This window comes from Rhipicephalus microplus, chromosome 5, assembly GCF_043290135.1.
Source record: "Rhipicephalus microplus isolate Deutch F79 chromosome 5, USDA_Rmic, whole genome shotgun sequence".
NCBI classification, from domain to species: Eukaryota; Metazoa; Arthropoda; class Arachnida; order Ixodida; family Ixodidae; genus Rhipicephalus; species Rhipicephalus microplus.
The window spans coordinates 46,130,867-46,143,796 of NC_134704.1; the positions used below are offsets into that span (position 1 = coordinate 46,130,867).

Consider the following 12,930-nt stretch of genomic DNA (forward strand, 5'->3'; position numbering starts at 1 on the left):
GGCAAACCTCTGGCTTTGGAGAACATGCGACCCATCTCGCTTACGTCCTGCGTAGGCAAGGTGGCCGAACATGCGATTCATCATCGGGTATCCGAGTACATAGAAAGCAGAGAGCTATTTCCACACAATATGGTAGGATTCAGATCTGCACTATCCACACAGGACGTGATGCTCCTTATCAAAAGACAAATCATTGACAACAACACCAGGGATACTAGAGGCGTACTAGCTCTAGACCTAGCCAAAGCTTTTGATAATATCTCGCACAAGTTTGTGCTTGAGGCAATTTCGGTTATGGGTCTAGGGCAACGGTTCCACGCATACGTTAGGTCTTTTCTCAGGGATCGCAGGGCTACCATTAAGATCGGTCAAATCCAATCCACGGAATTTACCTTGGGAGCGAGAGACACCCCACAGGGGGCAGCTATCTCTCCTCTACTCTTCAATATTGCCATGAAGAGCCTCTCGGAGCGACTCGCTACGGTGCGCGGGGTTAACCATGCTCTCTACGCGGACGATATCACCGTGTGGTGCATGGGAGGGTCCGACGCCGGGGTAGAGCAGGCGCTCCAAGAGGCATTAGACATCACGGAGAACTTTCTAGTCGGTTCGGGCCTGAGCCTGTCATCGGCAAAGTCTGAGTTACTACTATACAGACCCACCCGACAAGGACTGAGGAACCTCACTCCTTTAGAACAGATTCCCATAGCTTTATACACACGGGATGGGCAGAAAATACCCAGGGTGGACTCCATCAGGGTCCTCGGACTCCTGCTAGAGTCCAAGGGGGGCAACTCACGAACTATAGCCCGCATCACCTCCAAGACGGAGAACATGCTTAGGCTCATACTCAGGGTCTCGAACCGCAGGGGTGGGCTGAGCGAGAGCAATCTCCTTCGGCTCTATCATGCATTTCTCATGAGCCACATTAATTATGTCGCTTCGGCGTTGCGCTGGTCCAAAAGAGAAGAGGCAAGAATTGATACACTACTGCGCAAAAGCATAAAGCGAGTTCTAGGCTTGCCTATCCACACTAGCACCGAGAAGCTCCTACAATTGGGCATGCATAACTCCCTCTCGGAGGTGATCGAGGCCCAGCAGATGGCTTTGGTCGTGCGACTATCGTCCTCGAGGGCTGGTAGGCGCATCCTGGAATCCATAGGCTGCGGTCCTACGGCGACTAACCAGCGTAATGTAGCACTACCACCCTCGATCAGAGGCACGTTTTCGGTAGCTCCACTTCCAAGAAATGTCCACCCACAATACAATGTAGGGCGCCGCATAGCTCGGGCCCGTTCCTTATTAAAATCAGTTGCAAACAGACCGCATCTCGCGACCTTTGTCGATGCAGCCCAGTACGGGCGTTCGGATCGCTTCGCAGTGGTCTCGGTTGATCATAGTGGCACACTCCTATGCTCTGCCTCGGTTAGAAAGGTTTCGGCAATGGTGGCTGAGCAAATCGCCATCGCCATAGCAATGAAGGACCCATCGCGTCCTAGTGTCTTTACAGATTCGCGTTCCGCAGCTAGGGCTTTCGCCTCGGGCTCGATCTCGCGTGAGGCAGCGGCCATCCTCGGCTGTGAGGGGGCTGCCGGGTTTCACACCATAACATGGTTCCCGGCCCACATGGGGGCCAACGTACATCCTGATGTCCCCAACGCCAATGAGTTTGCCCATGACCGTGCGCGAGGTATCGCTCACCGCGGCGGTCCCGGCGAATTCGCAGGCGGGGACGCCGGAAGATACAGGGACTCGCTACTCACTTTCCACGAGATCATGACTCATTATCATCTATCTCGGAGGACTTTTCTACTTCCTCATCCTAAACTTACGCGACCGCAATCATCGGCCTACAGGATGCTCCAAACGGGGTCTTTCCCTTCGCGTGGCAGGTTCAGCCATTTTTCGCCCAACATCGAGCCTCATTGTCCGGACTGCGGTGAGGCGTATTGCTCATTACCTCATATGCTCTGGCAATGTCCTGCGTTACGTGACGCAGAGTTCAACAAAGAAGAGGACTGGGAGGAAGCCCTTAACAGTGGCGACCTCTTGGTTCAACTTCGGGCTGTCCAGAGGGCCTGCGAGAGGGCGGAGGGCCACGGTCTTCCGGTTCCTACGTGGGAGCGGCCCGCGACTGCTACGGATTCCCCCTAAACGGTGCCGTTACAACGCAGTTCCTCAAGACCTGAATAAAGTTCTTTGTCTGTCTGTCTGTCATAATCAAATGGTGGTTTTGGGACGTTAAGCCCCACAAAGCAAGCAAAGCAACAACGGAACTGCGGTTCTCCTGTGTTTAATTTGTGATTACCGCTTCGTCTGCAACCTCGAGTTACTGTTCAGGGCTCCTTTCAGGGACGTGTAAAGGAACCATATTTAGCAACCTACGGAGCCTACTTACGTAATTGAGAAATTTACGCCATCTTCAGGTTATCGGGTAATCGGAGCATGACATCCAGCGCGAACACTCATATTTGTCGTCAGACCCAGCCCTAGAACATTTCCGTTAATAAAGAGACACTAAAGTCAAACAACAATTTACGTCAGAGCGAAAATTCGGTGTATGACGACATCTAAAATGACAATATTATCAACAGTGCTCTACTTACGAAGATTATTAAGGTAAATGCACAAGAACACATGTGCCGCAGTAGGGCATTCTCAAAATCATCCCGATGAGATCAGACGGACCGCCTACCATTAATCACTAGTAATCGATCTAGCTGCACTAAATAAAGTACCTTCCGTGCATCAAGAGACGCCATAAAATGCTGCGTGTTCGTTTCTCTTTCATTCATGGAAAAAAGAACCGTACGTTACTATGGGAAATGACACAAGTGGTTCAAAAATTTAATTTTCTCGTAGTTACACTGGACAGGTAGTTTCATCTAGTGGGGTGGAGTTGAACAAAAAAAAAACGTCTGCAATCTCGGAGCCAATGGCAGGAAATTGATCAATGGCATCTGTTGCTGCTGTGGCTCCCGCTGCTTTCGGTCTGCTGCTACTAGCACAGTAAAGCCGGACAATGCTGTGCACGGCAACAGTGACGTGAGTCGTTCCGGTTGATTGATTGATTGATATGTGGGGTTTAACGTCCCAAAACCACCATATGTTTATGAGAGACGCCGTAGTGGAGAACTCCGGAAATTTTGACATCCTGGGGTTCTTTAACGTGCACCCAAATCTGAGCACACGGGCCTACAACATTTCCGCCTCCATCGGAAATGCAGCCGCCGCAGCCGGGATTTGATCCCACGACCTGCGGGTCAGCAGCCGAGTACCTTAGCCACTAGACCACAGCGGCGGGGCGAGTCGTTCCGGTTCGTCTGCTTCTTGAGGCGCGTAATTTGAAGTTCAATAACCCTACGCGGACCTCTAAAACGGAATTTTATTTCAAAATAGGTCCTTCTTTGGCACAAAAGTAACACTACGAGGTTTCTAGACCACTATTTCAACAATCAACGTCGGCTTAATGGTTGTATTTCGTGTGCCTTTAAATATAAACGAGTAAACGGATGCTCGCTGCGAAACACACATGTATGCTACATTCTCCATTGCCCGGAATTTGGATGGCGCAGCGCAAAACAGAGGTCACCCATGTGAACATCCGCGGATCGGATCGCGCGGGTGCGACCTCGTGCATCGAGACTACCTCCGCTCCCAATGCAACGGACTTTGTGGAGGATGGTGGGACAAGGCCGCACGGCGTTAACGACACCAATCGCGGGACAGCGTCGACGGAACGCGAAGACGACCAGGTTGGTTTCGTTTCTCACGCGTGCGTTTATCAGAAATCGCTGAACAGGGAATCCGGTTGCAGACAACGTTTGACTGGAGGTTTATCGTGAAAACTTTTCAGCGTGCAGAAACAATGAAGTATAGTGTAGGCGTGTGCGCGCACGCATGCGTTCAAAGACCCCTTAACCACCCAGATGTCGAGATTTACCCCCCTATTCTATAGGAACGTCCCTTCACTTAACGCTTCACCTTCAGAAAGCCGATGAAAGCGCCGTCTCTAGGCACGGCAAATCACTGCATGTCAGCGATATTCTTCTGTGATTCTTGAATAGCGCAGTGTCGTTTTCAGCCGAGCGGTGGCGCACTGCTCAACTCTGTCAAGTGAAGGGTGAAAGTCGAGTCGAGGAGCGTTTGTGAATACGGGGGTTAGTCGTCGTGTTGCAGTTGGGCACGAGTCTGTATAAAACGAAAACGCCGCAGCCAGATTGTTTTTCTTTTTCTTTTTTTAAGTGGTGTTGTAATGGCAGAGTTACACGCGTGTGATGGTCGGAACGCGACCCTCGCCGTTTTGCCCTTCCCTTCGGTACGCTTCGTTCTTTGTCTCACCTCTCTTCCTGGCTGAGTGTTCCTCTTCGCCATGCGTGCTGAAAAAAGCAGGGAGTGTGCAAATACGCTTTTGCTGCCGCTGACATCACCAGATTTTCTTGGTGACGTCCCCATCAATACTTGGGATACCGAAGGCCCAAGTAGGAGTACAGGATTTTTTCTCTCTCTTTTTTTTTTCTTTTTGGTAGCGCGTCCGTTGTGCGTGGTGCTGCCGTGTCTGGTACTGCTAATCTTGACGACATTCTGAACTCGAGGCACGCGTTTACTCGCCACATTAAAAGATATATCTGCAGGTGGTTTAAGAGCCTTGCAAGGGTAGAAGACAACACAAGCGATCCTTTCTTATACGCCTCTGTTGTGTGCTCGCCGAAGAGTTGCACTAATGAATTTATACCAACTCGCGTGGTTTTCATTGGATTAGCAACGACAGGTATTCGTGTACGTATCGCATGGAGCGAATGTTTCGACATGACCACTGGTCTTCGTCCGGGACGGGTCAAGTTGTCTTGTTTCACCAGTCCCGAGAGATGGCTCAGGCCTTGCGTTACCTTAATTAGCCGACGTTCTCGTTGCAGGCACTGCTCATGAAAGAGCACTCCGTTCATCCATTAGTCATGCGTCTCTTTCGAGCTCGAGCAACAGGACATATGTATCAAACAAAAGAAGAGGTAAGGGTGCTGAAACTTTACATCAAGGCGTCTTAATCTTCCTTTTTTTTTCTTTTTAGCTTAACGAGTTTGCAGAGACCCTGTTAATAACAGCAATAACATAACACCAAAGCCGCAGTTTCTCCGCACGTGAAAAGCAATGAATGCGATAGCAACCAACTTAAATGCAATAAGAAGTGTGGCTTGCAGCTAACTCTCTTATGGAATCTTATCTTGCGTAACTCCGGAAAGCGCCGACAGAATAGGATACGACCGCTCCACGGAGCGAAGCGGTTTTGGGCGGTTTCTGTATCTTCAATGGGAACTGAGCGGCGAGAGCACCGCATGCACACAAGGATACCGGCCACCTATTGATTTTAGTTGAGATAGTGAGCCCTTTTGATCAAAGTTTGCAGTTGTTGCCCGAGCAACACAGCCCCCTACCTCCTCCTTCCACTCACAATGAGTAGGTTCATCAACACAGTGGCAGCACAGCGCTAAACAGGACACAGCACTGTATCCTGTGCGATTATCATCTCGCTTCCTGCGCTGTCTTGCCGCAATGTACAACACCGTCGCCCCTTCACGCTCCTTCACCCGACAGAGCCCGCTGGCGCGTTTCATGTTTGCTTGAGCCACGCCCGTCAACAGCCTTCGCAAGCCTTCACTCGCATACAGAACATACGACGCGTAGTGCAGTGTCATCTGGACATTGTACGAAAAAAAATATGTACCTCGAGTGTTCTTATAATCATTAATGTCACCATAATAAATCTTATGAGAAGGACATCACTCATACTCATTCTTTGCTCCCGCGCATGCAAGCATGCGGAATGTATTTAGAATTACCTGCTTACTCTTTTTTTTAACCGATCTGATTTCTTTTCATTGCAGAAAACTACTGTGAGAGTTCTCATGCAACCTGAGGTGAGTATCGCGTCTTGTCCAGAGCGTAATATTCGTCAAACCATGCTGCCCTCCCATACTAATTTAGGTTCACGCCAAGTTCAGGGGGTGATCACGAGAGCACCCAGATGTAAGCGGCTCGATGGTTGGACGGATACGCGACCACAGCGCAGTCCTGTTTAAGTTAGCACCAAAATTGGACAGTTTTAGTATAGCACGTGCGCAAAACTTTGAATTATAGTTTAACGCCACTGTGCATGCGTCATACACAACTTATTAGGGGGTGATTGCATCAACCCGGAAAAACTTGCCAATTCCCTTCTCAATTTAAGAATAAATACGGATTAATTAGTACAATTAACAGAATGAAAACTTGGATCGACACCTATGTCAAACAGCGCATCTATAGAATACCTAATATAGCCGTATACGAGCGTATCATTTTTCACTAGAAAAGGGGGGGGGGAGATGTCTCACTGCAGTGACGTCCTCCCCTCGGCTCTTCCAGATCCTTTCCCTTCAACGTAGGCGTGTGCACAGGAAGTGGCAGAGAAGCCCCCCCACCCCCCCCCCCGGTCAGCCAGAAGGGGGTACGAAAGTCATACACTTTTCACAGGAGGGAAAAAAACACCGCCATAGTGGGCTGCACGCGGGAGTACAAAGGCTAAGGCCGCAGCCTTGTCAGTGCTTTTTGGAGGGGTCACGCCAATTTGCGCAGCCCAAAGAGGACTATGGCGGCGCCCAGGGAGGCGTTTTCGAAAAGGTTTATACATTGATATATATATACATACATAAAAAAAGGTCTATATATAGCTATGGAGCAGAAACCTGGAGACTTACAAAGAGGGTTCAGCTTAAATTGAGGACGACGCAGCGAGCAATGGAAAGAAAAATGGTAGGTGTAACCTTAAGAGACAAGAAGAGAGCAGAGTGGATTAGGGAACAAACGGGGGTTAAGGATATCATAGCTGAAATCAAGAAGAAGAAATTGACATGGGCAGGGCATGTAGCGCGTAGACAGGATAACCGCTGGTCATAAAGGGTAACTGACTCGATTCCCAGAGAAGGGAAGCGGGTTAGTGGGAGACAGAAGGTTAGGTGGGCAGATGAGATTAAGAAGTTTGCGGGTATAAATTGGCAGCAGCAAGCACAGGACCGGGTTAACTGGCGGAACATGGGAGAGGCCTTTGTCCTGCAGTGGACGTAGTCAGGCTGATGATGATCATGATGATGATGATGATACATTGATATGATCGCTAGGGGGTGCTACGACTCTGGGGGAGGGCGCAAAGTCAGCCTCATCCATTGACATAATAGGGAGAATGCGATTCCCCCCCCCCCCCTGAGCGGTAAACCTGCGCACGCTAACGCCCACTAAAACAGATTACAATCAGAACGCTGTGTGCGAATACGAGGTATTGCAAAGTCCCCTATACTGTGCGCACACCTGTGATTCTATAGCCTAATGAAGAAGCAAAAGAAAGGTAATATCAGTCATTAGGTGCAGAAATTGTGATAAAACAAAACTGAAATACGTTCGAGCTCCGCTTTCTAGATGTGTAATGCTATAGCGTAATCCGACACCACGTACATCGCCTTCTCATTCGCTAGAATGCTTCGATTCTCGGTGGACCAGCCGCAGTCGTCTACAGTGGCTAAGGTACTCGGCTGCTGACCCGCGCGTCGCGGGATCGAATCCCCGCTGCTGCGGCTGCATTTTCGATGGAGGCGAAAATGCTGTAGGCCCACGTGCTCAGATTTTGGTGCACGTTAAAGAACCCCAGGTGGTTTAAATTTCCGGAGCCCTCCACTTCCTCTAATAATCATACGGTGGTTTTGGGACGTTAAACCTCACATATCAATCGATTCTCGGTACGTGAATGCCTCAACTATGCTGCAAAGAAATGAGCGTCTTCGTTCGTAACGCTGGCCGTTTGAAACTCTCTTAGAATGTTATGTGGAGTTGCTTAGTGCCCACTATGCCATAAGTCTACGCTTAGCGAATCGGCGAAGGGCTCATTGCGCGTCCATAAAGCAACATGCGAACCTTCGCCCACTTTGTTGATGCTTTTGATGTCGCTGATGATTAAATATGTATGAGCAGAATGTGCCCGTCTGAGCGTTGGGTGGGCCTTTAGAACGCCCAATCGTGTCGCAATTCATGTGTTTTAACACTGGTGTGATTCTACGTTTCTGCCACTACGTGGGTTAGGGAGACTTTAACCACAGTATGCCATTGATAAAGTACTTCTTTTGTTGTTTTTGTTTTTCTACGAAGCTTCATGCAATGTCGTGGTTCTGTAACGCTGCGTGCCACGCAGAACCTATAGGCATGGGTTCGATTCTCACTGGAACTGAAAATTTTTATCATTTATTTTAATCTTGATTTTTGGCTCATGGACAGCGCTGATTTTTGTTTTCCAACCATTGGCACCGACACCGAAATTTATGTGAAACAATTAACCTTTTCTTCCTTGCGCTGCCGCATCAAGGGAAAAAAATAAACTATACGAAAGAACAACTCAAACGCTGGCGGTGGGTACCGTAACTCGTAGGTGTTGGGTTCCTCCAGAAAAAAAAATAATAAGGGATTCCAATGTGGTAGTGTACCTCAACGTATACACCTGCACAAAGTACAATTGCATCGATTGTTGAATGGTAAGATGTGCTTTGCTCGCTGGTGCCTCACTATTCAGTTTTTAAATGAGCGATTACACCACAGGCATTTGTTCTCCTATTTCGACGCAGACGGTGCGGCAATTTCTACACTTCTCCTATGTCATATTGCGAGCTGCTGCTAAGGTGAGCGGAAACTTGCATTGCTTGAACTCTTACAGTTCGGATTTTTCCCTCTCAAAGAAAGCACTCGAATTGAAAATTATTGTGACACCGTTTCGATACGACGGGTGCCTTTTGTAAGCGGGGTAAAACAATCGCCACGTATACGCATGATTCGCCAATGTCGAAAGGCTGTCTGGAGGCGCTGCATTAGAGTTATTGTATATATAGTTACTGTATGTATATAAGGTAGCATATACAGTAACTCTAAGCTGGATGGATGGATGGATGTATATGGCTATACCCTTTAGATCGGGCGGTGGCTAGCGTCACCAAGCCGTAATACTTATAGAAACAAAAACTAGTTTTATTTTTTTTTCCTTAAATAGTGAGGTTCAGGATTTGGACTTTGCAGTGAAGGGTTTAATTTTCACTCGTGCCTTGACTTTAGCCACCGATCAGATAACCTCCTTCTAGTTAATTCTACGCGCTTACAGTCCATTTTGCCCACACTGTCCCTAAACCCCAGTGTTTTGAAAAACTCTGTGCCATCATCCTGAACGTTCCTGATAATGTTCTGTAAAGGGTGAAACCCTTTACAGAACATTATCAAGTGTTCCGCAGTTTCTTTTTCCTCTCCACACGCACTGCATACCCTTCGTATTTGGCCCGATATGTCTTGGTTCGCAATACTGCCGTCCTGGCCTCAAACAGTAGAGAACTGTTCCGAGTATTATAATAGAACCTTTCCTTGGCAATTTCCTCCTTAAAAGTTCGATAGATTTCTAGTGCGGACTTCTTAATCACGCTGCATGAAATATGGACGCTATCTGGCAGTAATGTCAGAGAACTAAAATATGTTTAGAACGCAAAACCATAGGTAGGTGGCAGCACCATGTCGTTTTTATTACTGTATATGCTATCTTTAGGTAGCTACCTAAAGGTAGCATATACAGTAACTCTAGTCTTAGTGAAGCGTAGGAAACTTCAGTTTTTTTTTTTCATTCATAGCGTTGCATTGTCAGCGCATCGTACACTATACGTTCTTTAGAATTCCGTATATATGCATTTACAAATAAATAAACGCCCTATATACGTAATACGTATTGATGGTGTGCCTCATATATGCGTAATATTTGCTTTTCGATCGGCGATGTTCACAAGTATGAATGCAGTCACCACATCAAGATGGCCACCCCACCGTGGTGGTCTAGTGGCTAAGGTACTCGACGGCTGCAGATCCGCAGGTCACGGGATCGAGTCCCGGCTGCGGCGGCTGTTTTGATGGAGGAGCAAATGCTGTAGGCCCGTGTGCTCAGATTTGGGTGCACGTTGAGGAACCCCAGGTGGTCAAAATTTCCGGAGCCCTCCAATATATATACGACGGTTCATCATCATAGAATGGTTTTGGGACGTTAAACCCCACAAATCAATCTCTCAATCAGATCAAGATGGCTGGGCATTGAGAAAGGGCTTCGACTTACGACAGCTGGTCGGTGTGGCTCAATTGTGTGACAAACAGACAGACAGACCAAAGTTTCTGCGTCGAAATATCCCCCCAAAATATCGTCTTCAATGTCCTCTTCACAAAAAAAAAGAGATAATGATGTCCCTGTATTTGTATACAAATGATGCCACACGAGATTCTTCAAGATGGTGGACTTCTTGAAATCACTGGAGAAATATGGTTCTCTCTATTTTGCTTTTTATTTATTTTTTATAGAGTCGGAAGCGACACGTCGACGAATATTTTTGCCTGAATTCGCCAACACGAAGAATGATGTCTGGATCACATGCGCCTCTTGCGGTCGGGTGCCGCAGTAGCGAGACTAGCGCGCACCGGTATTGCACCAGAACCGCACTCAAGGTCATGACGCGCTTGAGTAGATTATTAAGGCGAAAGCCTTTAATGGCTCACGAACTCGTGTCGCCTTCGCGCCCTGAAACAGTGCCCAGATGTGGATTCTCCCACTTACACTCTCTCTCTGCAATCACGTGACTGCTCAGAGTGTGCAAAAAATTTAAAAGCAACAAAAACGGCATCGTCCGTCGTGGCCGCATGCTTTAGCCGAAGATGGGCTTTGGAGTTTACTTCTCCATAAATTTTCTTTTCCATTTGTCTCCCTCAACCCTGTGGTTACTGAGGGAGACAATGACTTGGTTCAGAAACAGTAACTTGGTTCAGATTGATGAACTGCACTTTAAGAGTTCTAATGTCAGAAGGTTCACTATCATAGGTTCATCATTACCGGCTGAAGTCTAGGTTTAAGTTTCATTTCTCGAATTCCGCGCTGAAATCTCCGCAAATGACGACAGAAATTTCAAAAAGGATTTTTGGTATTTTCGTGGCATTGCCTCGATCAAAGTTTCTGAAACATCGTACTCTCGAGCTATGACACCTACAGATAACAATGCACTTCAATTTTATCAATTAGGAGGCACGTAAGGTCCTGTAGACGCCTTCAAAATCATCAAGGTGTTTAGTGCGGGAATCTCAAAGTGTCATCTCCGCCCACATTTTTTTTTTTTCCCGAGCGTTTTCTAGCTTACGAAATGTCGTGTCACGGTAGGATTGGTGTTTTCGGGATTGCGAAATTGTACTTTACTAAATACGCGAGAAATCTTGTTGTTTTTAATGCCCTAACTAGATGAATCCGAAAAAAAAAAACGTTTGTTTGCGTCAGCGCAACAAGCTCCCGATGGCGAGGTCAATCAATTATTGAAAAACTGGTTCAAGCCTCCTTTCAAGAGACACTTTGAGACATCTTCAAAACGCGTCCTGTCACAAAAGAATACTTCACATAGAGGAATTAAAGGTCCTATTAAAGGTCTACTAGACCACCGTGGTAGGACACAAGCCCCACCGCGGTGGTCTAGTGGCTAAGGTACTCGGCTGCGGCGGCTGCATTTCCGTTGGAGGCGAAAATACTGTAGGCCCGTGTGCTCAGATTTGGGTGCACGTTAAAGACCCCCAGGTGGTCGAAATTTTCGGAGCGCTCCACTACGGCATCTCTCAAACTCACATGGTAGTTTCGGGACGTTAAACCCCACATATCAATCGATCGGATTGCTAGCACGAGGCCTGTGGTGGTCTTTTAGGATGATAGTGCGCAGCGTTAATAACGCTTGCCTGTCAATACGGTTGCTGAGCATGTCATGAGCATCAACAGATAGTAAGATCACTGTTTACCTTTTCGGCACCTCACTTCGTATAGCATAAATTTGTCACAAATAAAGCCTTATTTGCAGTAGTGAATACCATATTTCTTAATCGTTAACAGGACTTCTAGAAAAATCACTCATTACGTTTAGCCCGATGTGGCTATGATATCCGGCCGTAAGCTGCCTGAAAAACTTGATCTTGTCACTGATATAGAAAGGTACCTCAGGCACGGGTGCAGAAATGACGCAGAAGGAATGAAGACGACGATGTTGTTATGGGGCTGTGTCTGGACTGCCCTGTTGTCCTGCGTCCTTGCACACTGTATGCAGTGTTAGCCCAACCGGCGTTAACTTATTAAATACTTCCCGTTACATATTTTTGGTGGAGGTGCTGGGTATCGATCCCAGTACCTCTCGCAAAAATATGTAACGGGGAGGGCAGAGGGAAGAAAAGGAGGACCGCGGCACGTTGCGCGAGCTCACCGCCTTTGCACCGGTGCCGACGCGTTACAATATGAATACTTTCAACAGCAACAGTAACGTTTGAATTAATTGACTCACAGCCCTTATTTGTAATTTCTAAACAGTAGCAATTTACTTTGAATTCCATATTCATTTAAATCGAATTTCGAGGTCGATGCAAGCTTGAGGACATGTTTTTTTCACTCTTTCAAACTAAATGTGCTGGTGTGCCACTAATTATTCAGGTTCAGCACATAAAAGCGAGCTTCTTTCGATAATGCATGGAACTGTGCATTCTTACTGCGAGTTTGCCATGACAGAACTTATCTCAGCAATGGTGCTAACTTCTAAGTTGGTTCAGGGTAGCTGCGCCTTTGAAATTATAAACTGGCTTTGTATTACTTATTGTTGCGTGTGTAATAAGCTTTGTTACGGTTATTTAGCAAACTTGACATTTTTCCTACTATTATGCGGAAGCTGATCTATGAACCTTTGTCTACTTTGCAGTTTCAGACGCTGGGAATGCTGGGCAGCTTGGGCCACATGATGAAACGCGAACACAACTAGTCTACAGCAGACGTCCAACGGGGCGAGCGGGGAGGCTTATGTTTAAAAAAAAATGTTTCGTTTCGAA

The 12,930-nt window shown here is 47.3% G+C and overlaps 1 protein-coding gene across 5 annotated transcripts in view; it reads left to right on the forward strand.

Annotated features, from left to right (window-relative positions):
• Nucleotides 1-12,930, forward strand: part of LOC142817763 (uncharacterized) — a 379,761-nt gene extending 366,831 nt beyond the window's left edge. For 3 of the 5 annotated variants that reach the window (XM_075895354.1, XM_075895356.1, XM_075895355.1), the window contains 5 exons: nt 3,576-3,755; nt 4,917-5,009; nt 5,883-5,915; nt 8,643-8,696; nt 12,804-12,930. In XM_075895354.1, coding sequence (XP_075751469.1) covers nt 3,576-3,755; nt 4,917-5,009; nt 5,883-5,915; nt 8,643-8,696; nt 12,804-12,863 — 420 coding nt within the window. In that variant the 3' untranslated portion in view covers nt 12,864-12,930. The remainder of the gene's footprint in view (nt 1-3,575; nt 3,756-4,916; nt 5,010-5,882; nt 5,916-8,642; nt 8,697-12,803) is intronic. The other 2 variants (XM_075895358.1, XM_075895357.1) reach the window with 2 other exon arrangements.